We start from the raw sequence: 23,649 nt of genomic DNA, 5'->3' as shown, positions 1-23,649 counted from the left end.
ATCCTTTCTCTTTGTTGTTTTAATTATTTTCATCCGTATTACTGGGTGCCAAGATATAAATTAAATTTATTTTATGATTAAAACAACTTATTTATCCTCCAGATATGACGCTACAGAATACCAGCCAATTCTACTCACCCTCAAGTCACCCGCTCAAAAATATTTCATTCCAGAACGTTCCTTTGTTCATCTTGAGTGATTGTTTTGTAATAAACCTGGTTGTTTTAGAATAAAAAGGATTGTGAGTTGGTTAAACAGCGACTATGACATCACAGCAGATTACAACATAACATGACATCACAGAATAATATAGATACCAAAATTATTTAGAGCAATTTTACAAATTTAAGTCTTCGTTATAAAATTAAAAATAAATATACAGTGGAACTTCAAAAGAAAACTGAAACATCGATATATTTCAAACTTATGTTAAACCTAAATAAAGTTAAGTATATGCTGTTGCAACCAGGTAAACTAGAAACCCGAAAGAACTATCTGGTAATTGTTTCTCTTGTGATCTTTTCACCTTTTTTTAATAAATGACTTAGTAGTAGCGAACATGAAATCAAACTATGTAAACATTTAAAAAATTTCAAATGTTGCAAATGTGAATTGAATGAATTTTAATAGAATTTTATTAATATATTTTTTACAGATATTTAAATTCCAACTAAACAACTGAAATAAATGCTTGCGATGTTGAAGGATTCAAAGCTTCAGAATCGTAGATTAACAAAAGCTGCTCAAATGCCATGCAAATATGTTCATATATTCTAAACATAGTAACAAACATTAGCTAGAGACAAGTTACTAATAGTACTGGAAGAACAAAGTGCCACGTAACCATGAAAAAAAATTTAACAAATTATACCTTATTAATGTAACTTATCCTTTCAAGTCAGGGGAACAACTGTCCGCTTGCATACCCTGAATAGTCGCCCAACCCAATGACAAAGCTTTATTATGATCAAGGTTTAATTGCTTTAAATATTCATAAAATACAAATTTAAATAAATCTCAGAATGACTTTTTTAAAACTTCATCTAATTTTCCTATAGACAAACACAGTATCATAACGGGGGAATGCCCATCTTATACAACACACTCTTTCACTTCTATGAATACTAAATATGATGTCACACAAGGTGAGTGTGTGGTCACACAAGGTAAAATTATCAACAGCAGCTCCCCTCAATCAAAAATGTATCGCGAAAAAACTTTTTTGTACGAACAATTTCTTTTCTCTCTAAAACGAGAAACAATTGTGACATCACATGATATCGGATTGTGACATCACGGCAAAATAACAAAATTGTGACAATGACCATTTATGACAAAACAATAAGAAGCGAAAAATACAATGGTAGAAAAAATGTTGTTTTTAAATTTTTTGCACCCGACTTTTTAAATCACTGAGCTCTTGGGCGACTTTTGGTGGTAGGTCGTCGTTTACTTGGTCATCAAAATATTTGCGGATGGCTTCAGTTTCATCCAACCAGAAGTCCTTGGGGATGGAGAACAAACCATTCATATCAACCTCACCAAGTCCCGAGGTGTTGATGGCATCAGGGGTGGGGAGATACCCGATGGGAGATTCCCGGACCAGGTTATTTCCCTCCGAACTCGTACGCTTAAAGATCCATTCAAGAACTCGGGAGTTTTCGCCGAATCCTGGCCACATAAACTTGTTGTCCTCGCCCTAAAGAATAATATATTAAGATAAATGAATGAAAATATTGTATAACAGGTAACAACAGTTTTATTTCCATCTGTTTCAAACACCTTGTTTCCACTTACGAGTTACCATGTTTGTAAGTTTGTGGATGAAATAACTTATTTGCACAGTATAAGATAAAAATGACCTTGGATGTAGACATATTACCCCAACACCCAGGGTGCTACCATAGAGAGACTCTACCAAGGTAGTCACTCAATAATGATAAACCACTAAATCCTCACCTTTCTGAACCAATTGACATGGAATATCTTGGGCATATTCCTTCCAGCTTGATCCATATTTAACCAATGTTGAAGATAATGCCCAAAATTGTAACCGAAGAAAGGTCGCATCGCAAATGGGTCGTGCATGATTGCTTTACCTGTGATGTAACAATGGTATTAAGATTATGATGTAACAATCTATGTGATATTGTTAACTTGAAGCTGACGTTATTTGTTAGTATAAACCTTAATACCAATGTCCTGTCACGTTGTTTACCCCGCTTGCATGCAGCCAAGGTACAGGTTCAATGCTCGCATAATTTAAAACTACAGTTGATTATTACATAACAAGTTGTATTTTATGATGGCTTTTGTTTTCACCTTTATGCTCAGCAGCAGCAGTGGACTCAGACCTCATCGCAGCTCCGATAAAAACGCCATGTTGCCAGTTGAATGATTCATACACTAGAGGGACACCTAGAGCAACATACAGAGGTTTATTTAGCTGAATCAAACAACACCTGTCAATCAAACAAAACATGTCAATCAAACAACACATGTCAATCAAACACTACCTGTCAATCAAACCCACCTTTTGGTCGCCTCCCACCAAATATAATGGCATCAATAGGAACGCCATCATGGGACTCCCAGTTAGGGTCTATGGTTGGACATTGGCTTGCTGGGCAACAAAACCTGGAGTTTGGGTGAGCTGCGGGTTTCGTGCTTTCTGTTGAAACAATGGGGGTTATGAGTTGTTGTGATGTCATAGTGGAAGTTGTTTTATTCAACTTTTATAAGACAAGATTCATTGTTATAATTTGTTAAGTAACAAACTAGTGTTTATATAACACTTTCATATCTCCAATTAAACACTGAAGGAGGTTAAGTTTTAGTTTTAACCATCCTTGGTGTTAGATAAGACAAAAGTAAGTGTTATATAAACTCATTGTTTTATAATCGACCAATATAAAATACTGTGACATCATAATCACCTGTGGTCCACGGTTCGTTTAACCACGAGGTAACGGTTCCATTAGGTGGCGTCTCATCCATTCCCTCCCAGTAAACACCACCATCCGATGTCTCCGCGACGTTCGTGAAAACTGTCATAATGGTTTCGTTATTTGTGGTTACTGCACCGCATTAATCAATAAACAATCCATAAGTTAAATTTGTTTTATAAGACTGGGTGTCTAACAGCCTCCTCTGCATTAAGTTTGGTGACCATGACTTTTATACCAAACATAGAGACCACATATACCAGACATCCCATGTCACCTGTATTCGACATGCATGTCTTCAATGCATTAGGGTTGGTCTTCATAGAGGTTCCTGGTGCCACGCCAAAGAATCCATTTTCGGGGTTAATGGCTCTCAAGCGCCCTTCGGTGTCGAACTTCATCCAAGCGATGTCGTCGCCCACGCACTCCACCTAGAGGATATATTATAGTTATATTATAGAAATAGCTATTTTGGTAAAAAAATCAACTTTTATTACAATCATATTTTGTCTGCTACATTTTTAACTACTTGGTTGCAAAACACAGTTCAAATACAAACATGGCATTCTATATGTACGACATGATTTAAACCAAAATGTTAAAACATAAGAGTAAAATTGCATCTTAACATTACCACCCAATAGTCTACTAAAAATTCAAAAAATCTGATATTTATGTCACACAAGTAAACGTTTCCACTAGAAGGACACGCGCATACCACTGTGTCACATGTGGGGTGATCTTTCGTATGTTCAATTTGTCATTTTAATCAATATGTCATCTTAAATTTCCATCAAGTTCCATGCCCACCACTCCAAACTCCCCACCCCATACTCAACCCGTACCTTCCACCCTGGTAAAGTAGGTTCCATCATGGCGAGGTTGGTTTTTCCACAAGCACTTGGGAAAGCGGCCGCAATGTATTTCTTTTCGCCACTAGGGCTCGTGATTCCGAGGATCTGTGATGTCATAAAAGGGTTGAAATTCATTATTGTGTCACAAAGTTAATATTGTTTGACTAACAGGACATACAAGCAGTGGCAAACTTTTCATTGTTACATCATAAAAGTTTCGCAATACATTACATCACAAACAATGGCATGATGCAATATTTGCATTATTACAAAACAAACAACTTCGAATTTGCATACGTTGCAACTCGTAAGCAGGAGCGAGGTGTATGAAACAAAACACTGTGTTTAGTGTGTTATATTGATTGTTGTTGCCCCGCCATCCGAGGATGAATAAGTTACATGCATTCATAATTGTGAATGGTACAAGGTACTGTATCCACCAAGCATAAGACCCAATACGATGCCATGATTACAGTTTACAGATAAACTGCATCAGTTTGTGAAAATAAAAAATCAACATTCATTCATTTAAGTTCAAGACAGAAACATATAATGTAGAACAAACATAACATAAGTTTTATTGATTCAATCCTCACCAGCATATGCTCGGCCAGCCATCCTTCCCTATGCGCGATCGTCGAGCCGATACGAAGCGCAAAACATTTCTTCCCCAACAATGAGTTTCCCCCGTAACCGCTCCCGTATGATACGATCTCGGTCTTAGCGGGGTTGTGGGTCACAAGGACACGACTTGGGTCGCATGGCCAGTTGTTTACAAGGGGTGCTGGGGGGTGGGGGTTGTTTTGATATATGACAATTTAAAGTAATGCAAAATACTTACAAATAACTAGATAATTGAAGAAACTTTTTGGCCCATATATTTAGATTAGGTAGATAAAACACAGGTTTTTGATCCTATTTAATATAGGTTAGCTGCTTAAGTGCATTAAACACATGCTCCTAGTTCTAGTGATAATTAATACAAACATAACAGCCAATATATATATTTTAAGTTTTAACTTCTGACATCGGTTTTAGTTTTATACCGAAGCATTTGAAAGAAAGAAATTGTTAGTATATATGGACTATTATGTTTGTATTGAAACTCAACAGAAAATCCTTTTTTAACTTGAAAAATTGTAATGGAATGATTAGATTCATTACACATACGAGTTATCTATTTAAGGAATAGTTTAACAAACAAGATCTTACCTTTAAGGGGTAATGGGCATCCAACTGAATGCAAACACTTAACGAAAGTATCTTCACCAATCAGATCAAATACTTTGGGTGTGATACGTGTCATCACCCTCATGCTTGCTACTACATAACGGGAGTCTGTGAGTTGAACTCCGTATTTTGAAATACTGCCACCTACTGGTCCCATACTGAATGGGATCACGTACATTGTGCGACCTGGAATATAGTTGTGGGTATATTTATCAGGTGGAAACGATAATTTTGTGTTTTAGTAGAAACAAAACAAACAATTATAGTTGTGCTTTTTCTAAACATCGTTGATATAATATAAGAGATATATTATATATTAAATAGTAATGCGCATAAATGAAATATCAGTAATATTACAATGCTAAGTTAGGTAAAAAAACTTCAATTAGCATAACATAACTATTATATATCTCTTCAAAAATGATAGCAAAGATTAAAATAATTAAAAAAATAAACTAAGATAATTTTATAAAAAAAAATCAAACTGTAATCAAAGAAAAGACATATCATGTGTCTGGAAATATATTTTGCCGGGAACAATGAACTAAACTGCAACCAACATAGAAATAATATAAAATGATCTAACCTTTCATGCACCCCGGGAATCGATCACCGATGGCGGTTTCGAGGTCATCTGGTGACATCCAGTGGCCAAGTGTTCCTTTCACCCCTGGGCGAGGTTTGGGAATTGTTTCGCGTTCTGTGGGTGTGGTTATGACGGTCTTGCTCTCAACACGAGCGACATCTTTTGGATCAGTACGAGCGTACCAACTGTACAGTGAATATACTTTGATAAAAAGGAGGTCAACTATTCAGAAAAATATTTTGGTAATGTTTTGTTCCTAAAATTTAAAATTTATAGATGTCTCATATCTGGCATAAATCTCAATTCCTTAACATTAATGTAGAATAGAACAATTTAAATATCAACAAGTCCTTTACTTCAGTGTAAACTAAAGAAAAAGACATCCTAACATTAGTATGTAAATAGAACTTAAATACACTAGGCCTACATGCACAGAAACCTTAGATAATCCAACTCACCAGTTATCATATTTAGGTAAAGGTTTAATTTCTCCATCTTTCTGCATCTGCGTCAAAAGACTTTTGTTTTCATTCTCGCTTCCATCGCAGATGTGGATTTCATCGGGTAAACATAACTTCTCTTTCTCAAGGATAAAGCTCTGGGTAAACATAAACATGTTATAAATATAAACAATACCCCAATAAACATCATATTATTTGATGAGATTCTGGTACATTTTTAATAACAGTTGAGACATAGTCGATATTCTACATGGTAGCTTTATACACCTCATTCTCCATGTGGAGCTATAACACCCAATAACCACACTCCTGTCAAAATCAACCAACCTAGCAGCAGTGAGCCTTGAACCTGGTACCCTATACACCACCTAAACCACAGTTACCTTGATTTGTGAGGGTAGTTTATCTAGATCGCCATGCACAACTTTTAACGATCTTGCAAAGCCAATGGAGGTCGCCTTTCTCCCAACGTTTAACAATAAAGAATTTGGTCTGAAATAAAAACAGTGATTGGTGATTGATGTAACTTGGTTATCCTCGCATGGCGGGGCAACGGGAGTCGTTATAACACGGGTGTTCTGTTTCATACACTTCGTGCCCGCTTGTAAGTTACCATGTATGTAATTTGTGGGTGAAGGTTTTTTTCTGTATGCCTGACAATTTGAACACGCTATTAGTGCCCACTGGTCCGAAGCAATTGCCGGTAAGTATATTTAAACTTCGTTAAACGTATATAACGGAATTTAACGTCAGTTTGTTACGCAATAATATAAATGCAGCAACGCATCCGGTTGTACGACGTCATATCCGTGTCAAACAACGGGCAGTTAGTTTTAAGAAAGCGCGTGATGATTCGCATTAGTATTGTGACGCAACAGTGTGTCATAATCACCGTATCACGATTCGGTGACACTTCGTTTGTTAGGTAATAATAAAACAAGGAAAGTTGTAGTAATGATGACCGACCAAAACAACCAATCTCTGTCGAATAACAATCACACCTATGACATCACAATGAAAGGTTAATTTGTGACGTCAAAGTAAAAAAAAACGACATTCTTTTAAACACGCTACCGGTAAAACAAAAGCAATGTCAAAATAAACTTAAATACGGTGTAGCTTGTACTCTAAACTCGAATAAAATAGAACACCGGTGTTAGTATACCTCGTTGCTCTACAACGCAAAAATAATAAGACTTCATGAATTTAGAATTTAAACTAATTTTCTCACTGCCTGAAAAAGATCGCTAAAACATTAATAAGAGAACTTCATTATTACAAAATAAAGGAAACTCGCACCTAGGCGTTCCTTATTTTTACGTCATAGAACAAATTGTACTTACAATATTTCCCCCATGATAGTTGTATTATATCGTCTGTGAATCAACAAGTGACCTGTCCCTCCATGCGCGCGTTCTTATATACAAGACATTCGTGACGGTAGAAAAAAACAACTGTGACGTCACACACGATTTTATGCTTACCGATGACACAGCGATAGTCGCGATTCTTTAAGACGTTTATGATGAAATAACATATGGTTGTTGCATAATGAGGAAGTTTGTTACGACATAAAAGAAATTCGAATAAACTAAAAACATCGTTTATTAAATTACCAATGTCATTGTGACGTGTCAACTTATAATTTTACGCAAAATTATGAACAAAAATATCTGTCTTCTGATTGGTGGATACAAGCACGCCTAAACACGCCCACCATGGTGGATTCTGATTGGACCAACGTTTCTTTGGTTGGCCGTAATTGGTTGAAATTGTGGGCCAGGCACAATAAGTCGTGTAAAGACAAGAAAATCCGGTTTATCCAAATACTAGGGGCGTGGCTGCGGTGGTGACACGCCCATTTTAATATTTAATAGAAGTTATAAAATTTCGTAATAAAAGGGATGTTAAACCATATATGAAAAATTGTTGCGTCATAAAACAATCCACCTTATGCAATCCATAGTTGTGAAACAATACAGTTATGTGACGTAAGAATCGAACAAATCGATTCCCGATATCGCGTACTCGATTGAACCAACACTGAAGGCATTGTGACGTCACAGATTCACGAATATTCCAAAATCTCATTAGGAGGTTAATATTACAACGCGTGGGTCGTTATCACGTAATAAACAAGGTAAACAACCAAGCGAAGAAACATATTTTGTTTAAAATGGCATCCGCTAGACGTCGCGATGGGGCAATACGTGCATGGGCGCACGCCGCATAGTGTTGAACAACACTGTAGACGTGACATCGCGCGTGCACCTTACCCCAGGTAAGCAAACAATCGGTAAATAAGATTACCATGCCCGATATTGGGTAGCTCCGTCACGGTAGGAAACCACTTTCAAACCCTGCTATTGTGACGTGGAAAATTTTGGGAGAATTTTGCTTCGGTCAGCAGATTGCGCAATCCGTCCATGCCGGTAACGAGTTAAGCGTGAACATTTGCGACGTATACTTTACATTGTTACCGCAGATTTTCACGGTTTGATATTTTACGACAGCCACGTATGAGAAGAAGGCGTCGAGAGAGAATAAGGTGATTTAAAGCCGGTTTGTGACGTACAAAGGACAAACAAAAGAAGCGCTCCTATTGGTCGGTTAGGTGAGGCGGGGATTATTTCGCAATAGTAACCTCTACACGGTATTGAATGGCGTTTATGACATCATAGAGGTTGATCTGTGCTTTCTATTATTACAAACAATGCTGATTCCTAAACATGCAGAATCAAAACGTTTTGGTTGAAAGTAAAATAATTTAACCAATATTAAAACCGCTTCACAATATACAATATGAATAATATATACCAAAATTAAGGAATCAATTTCTCTAAATATGTTATTTTTAATCACAAACTTTGTCAAACAATGTTCACATACTTATCAAGTGTGTGTTATCAATTGTTAATTAAACAATGGTATTGTTTGTTAATAAACAACTTACAATCGTACGAGAAGCATTGCAGTTAGAGGCGCCATCCTATTGGTCAATGTGTCCTGAGGTATTTATAATGAAAATATAAAAACTAGACCCTGGAATTTGAATTCAAGTAATTCGCATTAATGGAATGATTAAAACTTAATTTAATGTTTGTATTACAATATTAAAAGCAGGGAGTGCACTAGTTTAACACATGTGTGGGACCTTGTATCACATGAAAGCCATTTTTTACTATGACATAACAGCAAGATATGTTTTACTACAATAATATTTATGAACAAAATTATCACTCGTAATATAAATAACATATGAAATAACATAATAACAAAATATAATATAGTCGATACTAGTGTTGTCTAAAACTAAAACAGCTTCGTTCTATGAATAAGAAACATATTATGAACACAAAATGATAACAAATTAGACAAAATACAATAAAATTCAAAAGCAAAGTAAACAAACAAGCCACACAATGCTATACAATAGTGAATATAAAATGAAAATAAACAGTGAAACAAAAGATTTGACCTCAAATTATAACATAAACATTGAAATGTCTTACATTTTAACAATGTTATTATGCATAGTATAGTTTAGCATATTAACAATATTTATATGCAAAGGTTACTTTAAATTCGACTTTTAACATTAAAAATACTCATATTTTTTAAATGAAAATGAGTCAAACGACTAAAAAACTGTTGTTGACAAATTAAAAACACATGAATCATTCCTATTTCCGGTTGAATAATAGTCCAACAGTCCAGTACTAACTACAAAATCATCGGTTCCATGCAAACGCTGCTACTATAAAACACCGTCACATCTGCTGACTCTGCCGATTGTCATTCTTTCATTTATCACGTATTCTAAACGTCACCTCGCGACTATAAGACAAGGAAGAAAAAAGGTCGCAACAAAAAACGATAAAAACTCGTTTTAACCTGAAGTTAAATGCATATTGTAACCCGGTGTAAAAAGTGCGGTAATTTAATGTACCTATGTTGTTTTAAAGGTGAATTATTATTTGCTACTCCCCGAAAGTAATTTTACATAATGGTGTTTCTATGAAATCTTGGGACTTTCCCCATAGCACGAGTTTTAAATATTTTTGTTTGAAAAATAATTTCGATTTCATTTAGTTTTTAACAGTAAATTTTAAGTTTGTATTTCATTTGCAAGCCACATTAAGAGTTATGGAGAAAGGGGAACACATTAAAGTGAAGAAAGCCGCAGTTCACAAACTTTTACGAAGGAAAGATAAAAGTGAAAAAATTTATGCAAAGAACTCCTACGATGCTCCTTCTGTGTGGGTGTATGCCCGTAACCATGTTGCTATGGCAATTATATTGCTGTTTGGGTGGTTGAGGGACTTTATGAACCGGCATGTGTTTTATACCGAGCCCAGTGTATGTGAGAGGGAGGACATGAAAGATTTCGTTCCTTTGTACACAACGTTTGAAAGATTCTTTGTCAGGCACGTCATAGAGAGAGGATATGACGTATTACACAGGCCTGTATGTACAGTGCCAGGTGCTTTGATTGACATCAGGGAGAGGGATTTTTCAAGCAGTGGAAAGTTTTTGGGTTATACTGGTAAAGTGTTCCGGAACATTGTGAACTTGGGTTCATATAACTACCTGGGGTTTGCTGAGAATGAAGGAACATGTGCAGATGCCGCTGTGGATGCAGTGGCCAAGCTTGGGGTCGGGGTTTGTAGCAGTAGATTCGAAGTTGGAAATCACGAGATTCATAATAAGTTAGAGAAAAAAATGGCCGAGTTTTTGGGAGTTGAGGATTGCTTGACGTTTGGAATGGGATTCGCAACTAATTCGATGAATATTCCGTGTTTTGTTGGTAAGGGGTGTTTAGTGATCAGTGATGCATGCAACCACGCTTCACTTGCCATCGGGTGCAAGATATCAGGTGCGACGATCCGTGTGTTCAAACATAACGATACAGAAGACTTGGAGAGGATTCTGCGCGATTCAATCGTTGGGGGAAGACCAAGGACTCATCGACCATGGAGGAAAATATTGATCCTTGTGGAAGGAATCTACAGCATGGAAGGCACCATTGTTAATCTACCAGAGGTTGTGAGGCTGAAGAAGAAATATAAAGCATTCGTTTACCTCGATGAGGCTCACAGTATTGGGTCGCTAGGTCCTAACGCTAGAGGCGTTACTGATTATTTCAACATTGATCCTTCAGAGATTGACATTTTGATGGGAACATTCACCAAGAGCTTTGGTGCCTCCGGTGGTTATATTGCAGGCAGTCGTGAGTGATTGAACATCTTCGAGCAAACTCCCATTCAGCCTGTTATGCTGTTTCTATGTCGCCCCCCGTCGCACAACAAGCACTCACAAGCCTCGAACTTATGATGTCACAAGAAGGCAAACAACGAATCACGAAACTTGCGGAAAATACAAAACATTTTCGTCAAAAACTCCGGACTTTTGGATTCATAGTTTACGGGCACGAAGATTCCCCTGTGATCCCCCTGCTTGCCTACCTTCCCACTCATATTGCTTGTTTCTCACGTGAGATGCTCTATCGTGGGTTCGGAGTTGTGGTTGCTGGATTTCCATCTACACCACTAGGGGAGTCAAGAGTCAGGTTCTGTGTCTCTTCGGCGTTAAGCGAGGATCAAATAAATAAAGCTCTGGAAGCGATAAGTGACATCGGAGATTTGCTGAGATTGAAAATTTCAAGCAAAGTTAAAAACATGGATTGATTTGAGACAATATGGATGCTGGACTTAGTTATAATTATACATATACGTATTATAGTATATCATATATACTGTATATGCGCATTGTACATAAGTTATATTGCATGGTTGAACACACAGTCATACACCTATGGTTAGACATTTAGATGTGGTTAGGTAATTATATACACATTATAAATATAGTATTATTAGTATAAGCCTATGTCCTACAGTTAGTTAAATGCAGTGTTACTTACTATAGTTAGACACATGATGGTGTTAAATGGATTCCAGCGCTGCCCAGTGTCCACCCTGCCACCCCAATTTTTTTTCGCCTGTAGTTAGAACATTAAACTTTTCGTTTTGTTTGGATTATTAGTTAAAATATTTTGTGTTATTTTGTGTTAAACTTTAAGTTACATTTGAAAAAAAGAGTGTTGTTGTTGTATAATTTTGTGTAAAACTTAAAAGTTATGTGTTAAATTTGATAAAATGTTAAATTTGTTACAGGTGTTTATTAATTTTGTAAATATGGCGCACAAAATTGAACGAAAATTACTGGTAAGTTAGTGTAAAGTTACCTAATGAATATATAGTGACAAAAGTACATCCATTGTGGTGACATTGGTGTACCATAAACGCATTGAATAGTCAGCCCCTACAGCATGATTTAACGACTGTTGTTTTGCTTGTATGTACATTCTCTTCAGTGTTTCATTTTGTTGCAGTTAAAGAAAAATTATTTTTTTACGTTTTAATATCAACATTTAGGGTAATGGGACAATTCTGGTCCAAATCCATATTAACATAAACCTCACACCCAGGCTCACATCACCAAGAAATATCCCCAACCATTATGTGAAATGTTCAAAACCAAACCAAACATCACACTTAACATGCGGACGAGAAACAAAGAAGAAAAAAAATTATTTCAAATATTATCACAGGTACCTTGTGATTGTTGCTGTGTGACAAAGATATCTTAATGAAAGTAATTTAAAAGCTAGGCTTTTTAACTGATGCCCTTTTTACAGCACCTTTAATTCAAAGTGTTTTAACGACTGTCATTTGCTGTTCATTCCTATTTCTCTGTTGTTTCAATAAGGTAACTTTAGTTATCAAAGAGATAAATAGAAAATTGTTAATTTAAACATTACAAAAAAAAATTATCATAGAGTATGGTGGGGATAAGATGGGACATCTTTTCGTTCTATTTTCTCGCCCCATTTCGTAGTAAACAAAGAGCATTTAAAGAATTACAAAACTGTTATTGATAAAACACCGTCGGGACATTTAAATATTTGGCCTAAGGTGTCCCGTCTTCCCCCACAGTAATCTATGGTTAAATAGTAAAAAGTTATTTTTATTATTTTAAAACGGCTATATTAATATTTACTTTATAGTTACCATCGTGGGGGGTGGGTAGACTGTTCACAACATGCGATGACATCATACATTCTGCACCAACATTCTGGAGAATCACGAGAGTTCATGCGGATTTAAAATCACCAGTATGTTTTCATGTGTTAGTTGTGTCCACTTGCATTTAGCTGTTTGGGTAAAAAGGGGGTTTGATCAAGAGAGTATTTTAATAGATAATTGTGCCAACAAAATAATAACCTTGATGTTTGCACCAGTTTTTATATAAATTAAGTTGTATATTAGTATTTAAATGTAACTAATGGCGCAACAACAGTGGTTATATAACATAGGTGTTTAGTTTCATACACCTCAATTATTAATAGCTAGTTTTATAAAGTGTCAACAAAGCAACTGCCTTGAATAGTTTGCCACAATCTTAATACGTTTACCTTTATTATTTAAGAACATGGAATACGGGATCGCTTGGGGAATCAAAACATTAAATGGAAGAAATGAAGGTTATGAGAAGGAAATACAAGATGTGCGTTTACTTACCTTTAAACATGCACAAGATTTTCTACTGTTGAAATTTTCTCCAGGATTTTTAAATAAACTGTGATATCCTATGTTTTATACTGGTTGATACAGCTTCAGTTTTAAAACACTGTAGATTGTTTGTTCAGTTAATTTATAACTTCAGTTAATTTATAAATTTAGTTAATTTTTTTTAGTCCGGCGCCGTGGTGTAGTGGTTAGCGCGCCTGCCTGTAACCCAGAGGTAATGGGTTTAAGGTTCGCCGCTGCTACCATTGTGGACGTATGTGTCCTTCGGCAAGACACTTAACGACAATTGCTCCAACCCAGTGGTCAATAATGGGTTGTCTAGATTATCAGCCATACATAAAAAATAAAGAAAAAAACTCAAAAAAAATAATTACCCATAAAGTAACATACATGGTAACTCGTAAGCTGGCACGAGGTGTTAAACCCGTGTGATAACGACTGTCGTATTCCAGCCACGCGAGGATAAAGTAAGTTACATTCATTCATTCACAACGAAAGTTCTTTTTTTTCCTCAGCTGCTGCAGTTACTAATTTAAACCTTATATAACTGCTTTCTCTGGAGATTTAAGACTAACACATTCTTTTCCAACAACATTCTTTTAGTCATGACCTGTATTAACCTTGACCTTCTGACCTGATATAACCTTACAGGGAAATGAAAACTTATGGAGGTTAATCCCAAGACATGAAGAGGAATCTTACCTAGAATACGAACCTCAATCCGCTGAAACTCATCAAGTTCCATTATACGTACCAATGCCACCACTAATGGCTATGTTGGAGTCACAGAATGATAAGGTAGAAAAGTAATTGTAATTTAGCTGGTATAATAACGTGGTATGAACTATATTTTGTCTGTCACTGTGGCAAAGTGGTTAGAGCACTTGTCTTTAGCCTAGTAGATATATGCTTGATGCTGCTACCATTTTGATTGTGTCCTTGGGCAAGACACTTACTGGAGAATTCATTCAATAATGCAGCTGTTATTTCATAAATTATATATATTTTTAATTGTTAATTTTTTTAACGAAGTTTGAAAATATTTCACAATTAAACACTTTTATCTCACTTTATGTTTAATATTAAACGCTTGTTTATTCCAGTGTGGGGAAGACCAAGAACCGATGATAAAACTTTTAATTAAACGAGGAATTCACGCGAACCAACGTCAAAAACTTCCAGATGGATCCGTAATATGATATCTATGTTCATTTGTAACGAGTTATCCTTAATAATGTTCAATAAACACTTGTACAACAAACTACACATAATATACAATCTAGTTCTACGCAATATTGTCAACACACACCACCTAGCAGATGGAATAAGTTGATTAAACTCGATGAAGCGTTAATTCTATAAGCAAGCAGTTAAAAGGGTCAAAATAGGGGGGGGTCAAAGCCCAAAAAACGAGGGGTCAAATTTTAAAGCGAGGGGTTTAATGTCAAGTCCCTGCAGCGGGCACACCCGATGGTTAAATATTGCAAGTTATACAAAACAGGGATCCAAAGATCAGGGTGACCCCTACATGGGTAAGTCGTCTCCTGCATGGGGTTGTTGGGTAATTGGGGCTTGGGGGGTTTCATCAGGGGTGGCTGCGGGGGTTTCCCGGGGTGTTCCTGACACTTTGGCCTAAAATATTTATTATTATGAGAAAGAGTAATCACTGACTTCAATTGGCCGTGATATAGAAAAATAATCACCTACAAAGTTACATACAGGGTATCGGTAACTTACAAGCTGGCACAAGGTGTATGAACAACCGTATTATAACGACTGTCGTTATTCCTTCGTTTATTTATTACACAAGTGCCTTATATAACAAACACCCCACTTAGTTACACAATAAAAAGACCCATCTTTATCAATCATAAACACCATTATGATGTAACAGTCAAACATATGATATCACAAACCATGATTGTCGACCCAACTCCTTCAACTTTTTCTTCAAAACTTTTGTAAGTTGGAGAATTTCTGTAAATTATAACATCACAATTAGTTTATTATGTCGAAACCTCTGCAAAAAAGAGCAAATATCAAAACAACAAAGAAAAGGAAATTAGCAACAAAATGATATTCATTATCCACACTATGGATAAAAACTACTCAATTAAATAACAGCAGATATTCTTACAACGATTCATAAGTCGAGCTTCTTCTTCGAAACGTGCGGCTCCAAAAAGCAGCAAAAAATAAAAGCTATTTATTTTGAGGATAAAATAAATTGAGTTTATCATGGGCAAGATTTGAGAAACTCAAGTAAAGCCATGGACAAATTCAAATATTTGAGAGCAAACACTCTGGATTTTCATATTTCATCACGTTAAGTAAGTACGGAATGTAATATTATTTTATTACATAACACAATGCATCTCTTACTAGATGACAAGGTAGACTTTAGCTTCCTTTATATTTAAATGCTTCTAAATAACCACCACTTAAACCTGGTTCAATATATCACAACCAAGCAGGAGTTAAACCCAAAGTTCCATGAGGACTATTTGGTCCCACCCCTCTACCATGTTTGGTCCCTCCCAACCACCATGTTTGGTCCCAACTTACTTCATCTCAGAGAACTTCATTGACATAGATGACCCAAGTGAACTAAACGCGGATGCCGTGGCTTGCTCAGCAGATTTCAACGTTTCAACCGTCTTCTTATAACTGTGGAGTAACAATATTTAACATACATGTACTTGTGGGGATAACTAATAATCTAGTAACATTACGTTTTATATATCTCTACAAATACAAATACAGTAACAAAGATCGGATTAAATATATAGCAACGAAGAGAATGGAATATTTAAAATGACGGTTGTACGCGAAGAAAAATTAGGGACAAGAATTAAGTGTGGAAGTAACTGGACTACTGGAGCGATAGTGCCCAACACACAACAATGGTAACAACATTAAACCTCGAACCCGGCACCCTTTGGCTACGATACAACCGCTGTAACCACCTTCCCCCTTCAGATAGACATGCTGTGAGGAAAACATGCAACATGCCTCTATATAAGTCTACTGCTACGTGTAAACATACAATAACCTTGAACTGGTTACATCCCTTTTCACAGATGTTTATAACTTTCGCTGTATTTGACTCACATTATAGTATTTTTGAAATAAATGTTTTAAGAAAAATAACCAACATTTAAACGTTTATTCAATAAACTTATAACACAAAGCAAATAATCAACGATTATTAACACAAAGTTTTCATTATTACATCATAAAATAATCAAATAGTACAATTAATCATCTGTGACATCATACAACGCATTATGAACCAAGTTCATTATGTCAATTTTTAGTTTTCCTTTTTTCTTCGGAGGCAATCCACTAATCTCACACAAAACGCTTGCAAAGAAAAGTTCATCGGCGTCGTTCATATCTGTGATAAAACATTGGTGGATGAATGGTCATTGGTATCTTTTCTCTCTTATATAACAGAGTATAAGATTAGACTAAGGTTTTATGGTGAGGCATTGGACCTGAAATTTGAGCCAACGTTGACCCATTACCCCACAACCGGGTACTACTGCATCGACCTCACCAAATGTGAAAGCCTGTCGCTTTAAGAAACAGAAAATATTTTTACTTATCTATTTAAATACAGTAACAAAGATATTATTAAGAATAACAAAGAAAGGGAATTAGCAGCAAGAAGAAGGTCGTTAAAACATGCTACAGGTAAAAACTACTTGAGTAAAATTATCAAATAAACCGTGGCTAAAAACACGATTTACCTCTTGTATCTTTGAGTTTTTTGGCAAGAAATTTGGCCCCAACAGCTTGGCTGTCATCATGTCCTGTTACCTCTGTTATAGCAAGTGCAGCTTCAAGTTTTGGGTGCTTGTTAAAGTTATTCATATTCGCAAAACTAGGGTGTAATGAAGGGGGTATGTCATTGTCTGTAAGAATGTCCATTGTTGTGTCATCATTGGCAGTTGTGCTGATACTGGAATAAAATAAGTAAAGATTAAAAAAAGAACAAATATTTCTATAAATGCAAAACATTTTATTTAATATATATTAGATGCAAGACCAAATCGTGTTTATATAACTATAAATAAGTGGAGAATAACTAACAATATAATTTATAATACAGGTGTTTGTAGATTGTTGTTATGCTCAAAATGGTATTCGGTTTTAATAACGAACGAGCACTTATAAATAAACTATATCTTATAATTATACTGTGTTTGAGCGACATGGTAAAAACAGGAATTCAAGCATTGTTTATTTCATTGTTAGTAACAATCAACATATTCTTACCCTCTTGTGACGCGAAATTCTTCCAAAAAAGATAACTTTTCAGCCAGATCCCACTCAGACGGAAAATATTCCCCGTTGTTAAAATCTATTTGTTCCTTCTTACGAATGCGACCATACTTGTCTCTGAGCGCTTTCCAACGGCGCTGGCAGTCGTTTACTGCGTGAATCCAACATATTAGAACACATACGTTTATTTATTTCGTCGAATACGAAAGCGAATATCCAACTTTTTAAGTCTTAACCAACGAAGAGAAGGCGAAGAGAAAATGAGCAGCAAAACGGCAGTCGTTAAAACCAGCTACTCTGGTGCGACTTTACTTGTCGTATTTAACAAACTCAACTTTACCTGTCGTATTTAACTTGGTTGCAACATCTTGCCAAGCTGAATCTCTTTGCCGTCTATCTCTATAACACTGCAGTTTACGATTGTAAATATTTGGGTGTGACTCTACTTCTGCTATTAGAGCTAAGTCGAACACAGACATCTTTATCTGATTAGCTAGCTGCTAGCTAGTAGCGACGGTGCGTTGCGTCGCGCTGCTACGTACATCGTCGCTTTGCTACGCTTCGCCGCACGCAAGGATAATAAAAGAGAAAGAAAATAAGAGCATGCTATTGTTTGAGCATCTCGCACGCATGCCCGCACATACATACGTATCTTGCGCTGCTTATCAACACATAACCAGTATTGTGACGTCACAGAATAAATTAATTTTAAATAAAAAACAAAATCCAGCGTTTGATTGCAAGTACAATTAGAGCAATTACATTAATTGCAAATAGCACCGCTTTTAAGGGTGCTGTTGATTTGCTTGATGATATTTAAACAAATGATTAATCCCCGTGTTATGTTGAAACACAGTTGCTGTTGAATCCGATTTTTTATTAGAATTTTTATTGGTTTTAGACCCACATTTTCTTGAAAACTCTAATCCAGACCTGGTAGAATATCACAACCCCTCATTTTACTGTGTGGTTGATACCTTATAACTGTAGCTCTATAGCTCTGTTGTGCTTTGTTATTTGAAATAATATGAAAATGAATTAACTAATCATCCCATGCATATTAGTTGTGTTACTTTCTAACTCACTATTCAGATGATGTAACATCAGTTGCCAAACCATGAACCTTAGCACTTGTGGATTGGTATCTGTGGTAACATATGGGGAGTCATTTGTGGCGAGAAATAAAATGAACCACAATTGTCTGGCACCGTGGTCATCACCACTGTCTTTAACCAAGAGTTTACAAGTTCAAGACCCGGCGCTACCACTATTATGAGCGTTTGTGTTCTCCGTTTAAGAAACAAAATCATTACCCACTAAGTTACATACATGGTAACTCAGAAACGGGCACAATGTGTATGAAACAGAACACCTGTATTACAACTATCGTTGCCCACCACGTGAGGATGCACCAGTCACATCCATTCATTCAATAGTTTCCGTTTATTCTCAATGGCATTTAACAGAAGAACCAAAACATTTTCTATAATACCATCATTGATGTAAAAAAATAAATAAGCAATAAGTATATTTATCCTAATTACACAATTACATTACCCTATGTGCGGTGTGCACCATACAACTCTAATTTAGTATGTTAATATTGCATCACTCCATCAATACTGTACTACTGCTGTTGCTACTAGACATGACCTAATACTTAAAATAATTCTTCTGGTTTAATAATACCTTGTTGGTGTCTTGCAAAGTGAGATACAATCCTGAGGTTAAATATTCCTAGTTTTATAAGATTTTTTTTTATATAAACAACTTTTACTAATATCGTTTCTCTTTTGCTGCTTTATACTTAAGTTATATATTCTAATCCAACACAAGAAACCAATATACAGACTCCCATCCTATATGTAGTTGGTTGGGTGACTGACTTATATCACCACCATAATTAGCAAGCCCTCGACCCTTATATACATGTGGCCACTACATTTTGATCTTACAATACAGGGTTATGTTTCTAATATATTTTAACAAAAATCTGGTATGGTGGTTTTTAAACCAAATTCCTTTTAAACACCTAATGCAATGTCTCTCAACCCCTGGGTCACCATTTGAATTGGTTGGTTTACCTACCACAGTGATTCACAAACTCTTTTAACTGTAATTGTAAAATAGCAACTATTTTGGCGGTTACTAAAAGTGCAATTTCTGGTTAGTATTAGGGTAGCATTGGTTAATATTTTTTACTTTAAATTACCAAAGAAAGTCACTTTTTACCCTCTCCTTTCAAAAGTTAGGCGCACAACTGGTTTATAATTTAAACCCATAATTAAGAAAGCAACTCACGCTTGTGAACTTTGTATCTTATTGATGTCAGCCTTTAATATTCCAAGTGGAGTCAAACCAAGCAGTTTACGCAACTCTGATGCTTCTCGTTCTTTAGCTGTGAGCACTTGTCGCAAAGTGTCGATCTCGTCCTCTATCTGGTGATTGTAATATATTGATTATTGTGAGGTTTACACTTGGTATTAACACAGAGTGCATGAAGCATCAGGTTGGTGTTTTATGTTTTATTGATAAAAAAGAAAACATGTTATTTTTCACAGTTTACCCTAGTTTTAAATAAAAAAATGAGCCAGTCATGAACTATTAATAGAATGCCATGAAGTAAATTAATAAAACATTACACATATTCATTTGTCTGCCTTGTTGTGAGATCACCTTGTTACATGCCAGGAAATTGGTTTCAAAAAAATTCTTATTAAATTAATTGCTATAAGATCAGTTTTTGAATACAGACCTGTATTCTAATGCATGGTGGCAACAGCAGCAAACTTACCTTGACAAGTTCGTCGTGTTTTTCTTTCTTCCACAGATCATCTTCTGTTTGTGTGGATGGGATTTCTGCTGGGGGCGTACGGTCTTGTGTGGAGAGATCGGGGTAAGTGGGAGCGCTTGGTTCCGTTTCGGCTGGAATAAAAATATATGTAAGTTACAGGATGTAGATTATTCTTCTGCATATGGTTTAGCACGTACATTGTAATGGATTAAAATGTGGGTTACGAACTATAGGCGCCGAAAACTCAAACATTTCATTTATGTCCTCAGAAACTAAACTTAAATATTGTTTGTAAGAATCTTCGTGACAAATTTCTTCAATTCTTTTATTTTTTTCACTTTCAGTTTCATTCATTTAGTAACAAGTTAACTTCAATGGTTTAATTATATACACTCAACAAACAGAATATCATAATGGAAAATCTACCAACAAACAGAAACAATGAATATATAGAAAGAATTTACAAACAGTTGCAAAACTATGCACATCCATTCCTGTAGGAAATTTGGGGAACTTTATTACAAGAAATGACATATCAGCCTATAATTTAAATCGAACAAAGGCTCTGGCCTAAATCCCAGATCCAAATACGTGCTTTACCATTGGACCTTACTCATACAGTTGTAGTATAAAGTGAAAGTATAACAAATACTTTTTTCTGCCAAATTTAAACCTCACAGTTATACCAAATTACTAATATAACTTTAGCCTTATAACTGCCAACCTAATGCACCAACAATATGTCATACGTTTATAATTTAGAGTCTGAACTAAAGCTGGTATACTGTACAAGTTAAAGAGACCCTACATAAGCTTAAGCACCCTTCAACACTTCATGTATGTGAGGAGTTATGACAATGGGGAAATATGATATTTATGTTGATTTAGAATGACCATAAGGTGCTGATAGAGAGCTACAACATGAATACATTATAAGCTAAAATAAACAACCATGTGTAACAATCAAAAATAGTCCATTAAAATAACAGGTAATAACAAAAGTTACATATTTTCTTAAACTTCTATTTTATCCCAATACCCAGAGTACTACAGACGCAGCACGACTTCGCGCATTTTCAAAGTTAATTTCGATACGAATGCCCTAGTTTTTTTAAAAAAATATTCAGCGAGTATCAGGGAGACAGCTGCAGTAGTACCTACACGACACTTCATGCTTACTGTCGAGTTATACCATGGTTGTCTTCTTATACACCAGAAACACATGGTGTATTCATACACCTCATGCCCACTGTCGAGTTATACCATGGGTGTCTTCTTATACACCAGACACACATGGTGTATTCATACACCTCATGCCCACTGTCGAGTTATAACATGGGTGTCTTCTTATACACCAGACACACATGGCGTATTCATACACCTCATGCTCACTGTCGAGTTATAACAGGGGTGTTTCCTTATACACCAGACACACATGGCGTATTCATACACCTCATGCTCACTGTCGAGTTATAACAGGGGTGTTTCCTTATACACCAGACACACATGGCGTATTCATACACCTCATGCTCACTGTCGAGTTAAAACATGAGTGTTTCCTTATACACCAGACACACATGGTGTATTCATACACCTCATGCCCACTGTCGAGTTATAACATGAGTGTCTTCTTATACACCAGACACACATGGCGTATTCATACACCTTATGCTTCACTGTCGAGTTATAACATGGGTGTCTTCTTATACACCAGACACACATGGTGTATCCATACATCTCATGCCCACTGTCGAGTTATAACATGGGTGTCTTCTTATACACCAGACACACATGGTGTATTCATAAACCTTATGCTCTTTGTCGAGTTATAACATGGGTGTCTTCTTGTGCACCAGACACACATGGTGTATCCACTATCCATACACCTCATGCTCATTGTCAAGTTGAAACATGAGTGTCATCTTATACACCAGACACACATGGTGTATTCATATATACTGTTTGGTTTATTGGTTATAACATGGCATGGGTGTCCTCTTGCACAAAACACACATGATATATACACACCAAAAAACTAACAAATACAAATCAATACTCACCCATAGTATTTTTAAAAAGGTGTACAATAAGTCGTTGCACAAACGTAACTAAATATCTGTAATAAACACTGAGCAGTTAAACACAATACAATATAATACTGTATAGGCCTATTCTCCTAACTTTAATAGATAACATCCATCTGATATTAAAGTAATTCTTAAGGTACGATTATTTACACTAAACGAGTGTACATTATACTTAGTATGGCTTAAAATTTACTAAATCAAAACGAGTTAAAATTAACAATTTTGAACTTGTATTACAAACGTAACAATTCTTTGAAACGTAACTTGCGTAAACGTAAACACACGTACGCATGATTGTATAGAAATCGAAAACTAAATATGCTTACCTGTATTTGAACAAAAATAAACTACATTGTACATACAGCCCCAAAACAATAGCATACCGACTATTTTTTTCTGTTGTACAATAGTTTTAAAATCTTACAAACGAGAAGTAAAATCTCTTCTATTTACCAGCACTGAATATGTCACCTGTCAATCAAGTTTAGGTACTGCATCTTATTTCTGTCCATTTGAAATTTAACACAAATTAAAGTATTGCCATGAAAAAATAAAAATGCCAAATGAATTTACGACAATGTGCGTATAAGCTATACCGGTTTAATATACAGTAGGGTGGGGAAAGATGGGACACCTTTTCATTCTTCATTTTAGTCCCATTTAGTAGTAAACAAGGAACATTGAAAGAATTATAAATAAACCTTTAGCGCATAATATCTAAATATCCTAATTGTGTTTCAAACAATTAACAACGCTCTATGGGAGTCGTGAGGATATAGTTTTATAATTTTTTAAATGTTCTTTGTTTAATACTAA

General features: G+C 35.7%; 5 protein-coding genes and 2 pseudogenes across 11 annotated transcripts in view; 4 read left to right on the top strand and 3 right to left on the bottom strand.

Annotated features, from left to right (window-relative positions):
- The window catches only part of LOC101242501 (WD repeat-containing protein 97-like), a 19,289-nt gene extending 19,034 nt beyond the window's left edge, over positions 1 to 255 (top strand). For both annotated transcript variants that reach the window (XM_018814033.2, XM_026836801.1), the window contains one exon: positions 103 to 255. In XM_018814033.2, the coding sequence (XP_018669578.1) occupies positions 103 to 199 (97 nt within the window). In that variant the 3' untranslated portion in view covers positions 200 to 255. The remainder of the gene's footprint in view (positions 1 to 102) is intronic.
- Positions 256 to 617: 362 nt separating this feature from the next.
- Positions 618 to 9,585, bottom strand: LOC100177066 (phosphoenolpyruvate carboxykinase, cytosolic [GTP]). 2 transcript variants are annotated; one of them, XM_002128917.4, is made up of 13 exons: positions 9,030 to 9,585; positions 6,460 to 6,568; positions 6,074 to 6,213; positions 5,616 to 5,800; positions 5,012 to 5,215; positions 4,396 to 4,583; positions 3,791 to 3,904; positions 3,223 to 3,376; positions 2,937 to 3,047; positions 2,534 to 2,671; positions 2,323 to 2,418; positions 1,960 to 2,099; positions 618 to 1,699 (listed from the first exon to the last, which is right to left on the bottom strand). In XM_002128917.4, the coding sequence occupies exons 1-13, from the start codon at positions 9,062 to 9,064 to the stop codon at positions 1,382 to 1,384; spliced, it is 1,932 nt and encodes a 643-aa protein (XP_002128953.1). In that variant the 5' UTR covers positions 9,065 to 9,585; the 3' UTR covers positions 618 to 1,381. The 2 variants fall into 2 exon arrangements, with proteins under 2 accessions (XP_002128953.1, XP_009860099.1); XM_009861797.3 differs by lacking the exon at positions 9,030 to 9,585 and adding an exon at positions 7,420 to 7,525 and having other exon boundaries at positions 958 to 1,699.
- A 617-nt stretch (positions 9,586 to 10,202) lies between these two features.
- Positions 10,203 to 14,929, top strand: LOC100182579 (28S ribosomal protein S34, mitochondrial-like). Of its 2 annotated transcripts, XM_002128752.5 has the most exons (6): positions 10,203 to 12,300; positions 12,564 to 12,686; positions 13,143 to 13,250; positions 13,565 to 13,642; positions 14,317 to 14,463; positions 14,769 to 14,929. In XM_002128752.5, exons 1-6 carry the CDS (start codon positions 12,232 to 12,234, stop codon positions 14,862 to 14,864), a joined length of 621 nt encoding a protein of 206 aa, XP_002128788.2. In that variant the 5' UTR covers positions 10,203 to 12,231; the 3' UTR covers positions 14,865 to 14,929. The 2 variants fall into 2 exon arrangements, with proteins under 2 accessions (XP_002128788.2, XP_026692636.1); XM_026836835.1 differs by lacking the exons at positions 10,203 to 12,300; positions 12,564 to 12,686 and adding an exon at positions 12,710 to 12,730 and having other exon boundaries at positions 14,769 to 14,926.
- On the top strand, positions 10,223 to 11,314 carry LOC100187290 (annotated as a pseudogene).
- On the top strand, positions 11,362 to 11,763 carry LOC113474697 (annotated as a pseudogene).
- Positions 14,729 to 22,892, bottom strand: LOC100184903 (tumor protein D52). Of its 4 annotated transcripts, none has more exons than XM_018814038.2 (7): positions 22,807 to 22,892; positions 20,747 to 20,877; positions 20,254 to 20,390; positions 19,038 to 19,097; positions 16,231 to 16,332; positions 15,582 to 15,642; positions 14,729 to 15,297 (listed from the first exon to the last, which is right to left on the bottom strand). In XM_018814038.2, exons 1-7 carry the CDS (start codon positions 22,808 to 22,810, stop codon positions 15,190 to 15,192), a joined length of 603 nt encoding a protein of 200 aa, XP_018669583.1. In that variant the 5' UTR covers positions 22,811 to 22,892; the 3' UTR covers positions 14,729 to 15,189. The 4 variants fall into 4 exon arrangements, with proteins under 4 accessions (XP_018669583.1, XP_018669584.1, XP_026692632.1 ...); XM_026836830.1 differs by lacking the exon at positions 22,807 to 22,892 and adding an exon at positions 20,944 to 21,139 and having other exon boundaries at positions 14,786 to 15,297; XM_018814039.2 differs by lacking the exon at positions 19,038 to 19,097.
- LOC100182535 lies at positions 16,821 to 18,527 on the bottom strand. Its single transcript, XM_002129169.5, has 4 exons — positions 18,293 to 18,527; positions 17,947 to 18,103; positions 17,418 to 17,629; positions 16,821 to 17,062 (listed from the first exon to the last, which is right to left on the bottom strand). Exons 1-4 carry the CDS (start codon positions 18,429 to 18,431, stop codon positions 16,923 to 16,925), a joined length of 648 nt encoding a protein of 215 aa, XP_002129205.1. The 5' UTR covers positions 18,432 to 18,527; the 3' UTR covers positions 16,821 to 16,922.
- Positions 22,893 to 23,649: the final 757 nt, after the last annotated feature.

This window comes from Ciona intestinalis, chromosome 11, assembly GCF_000224145.3.
Source record: "Ciona intestinalis chromosome 11, KH, whole genome shotgun sequence".
In the NCBI taxonomy this organism is placed as follows: domain Eukaryota; kingdom Metazoa; phylum Chordata; class Ascidiacea; order Phlebobranchia; family Cionidae; genus Ciona; species Ciona intestinalis.
Note: the sequence above shows the minus strand (reverse complement) of the source record. Positions and strands in the feature narration are given on the sequence as shown.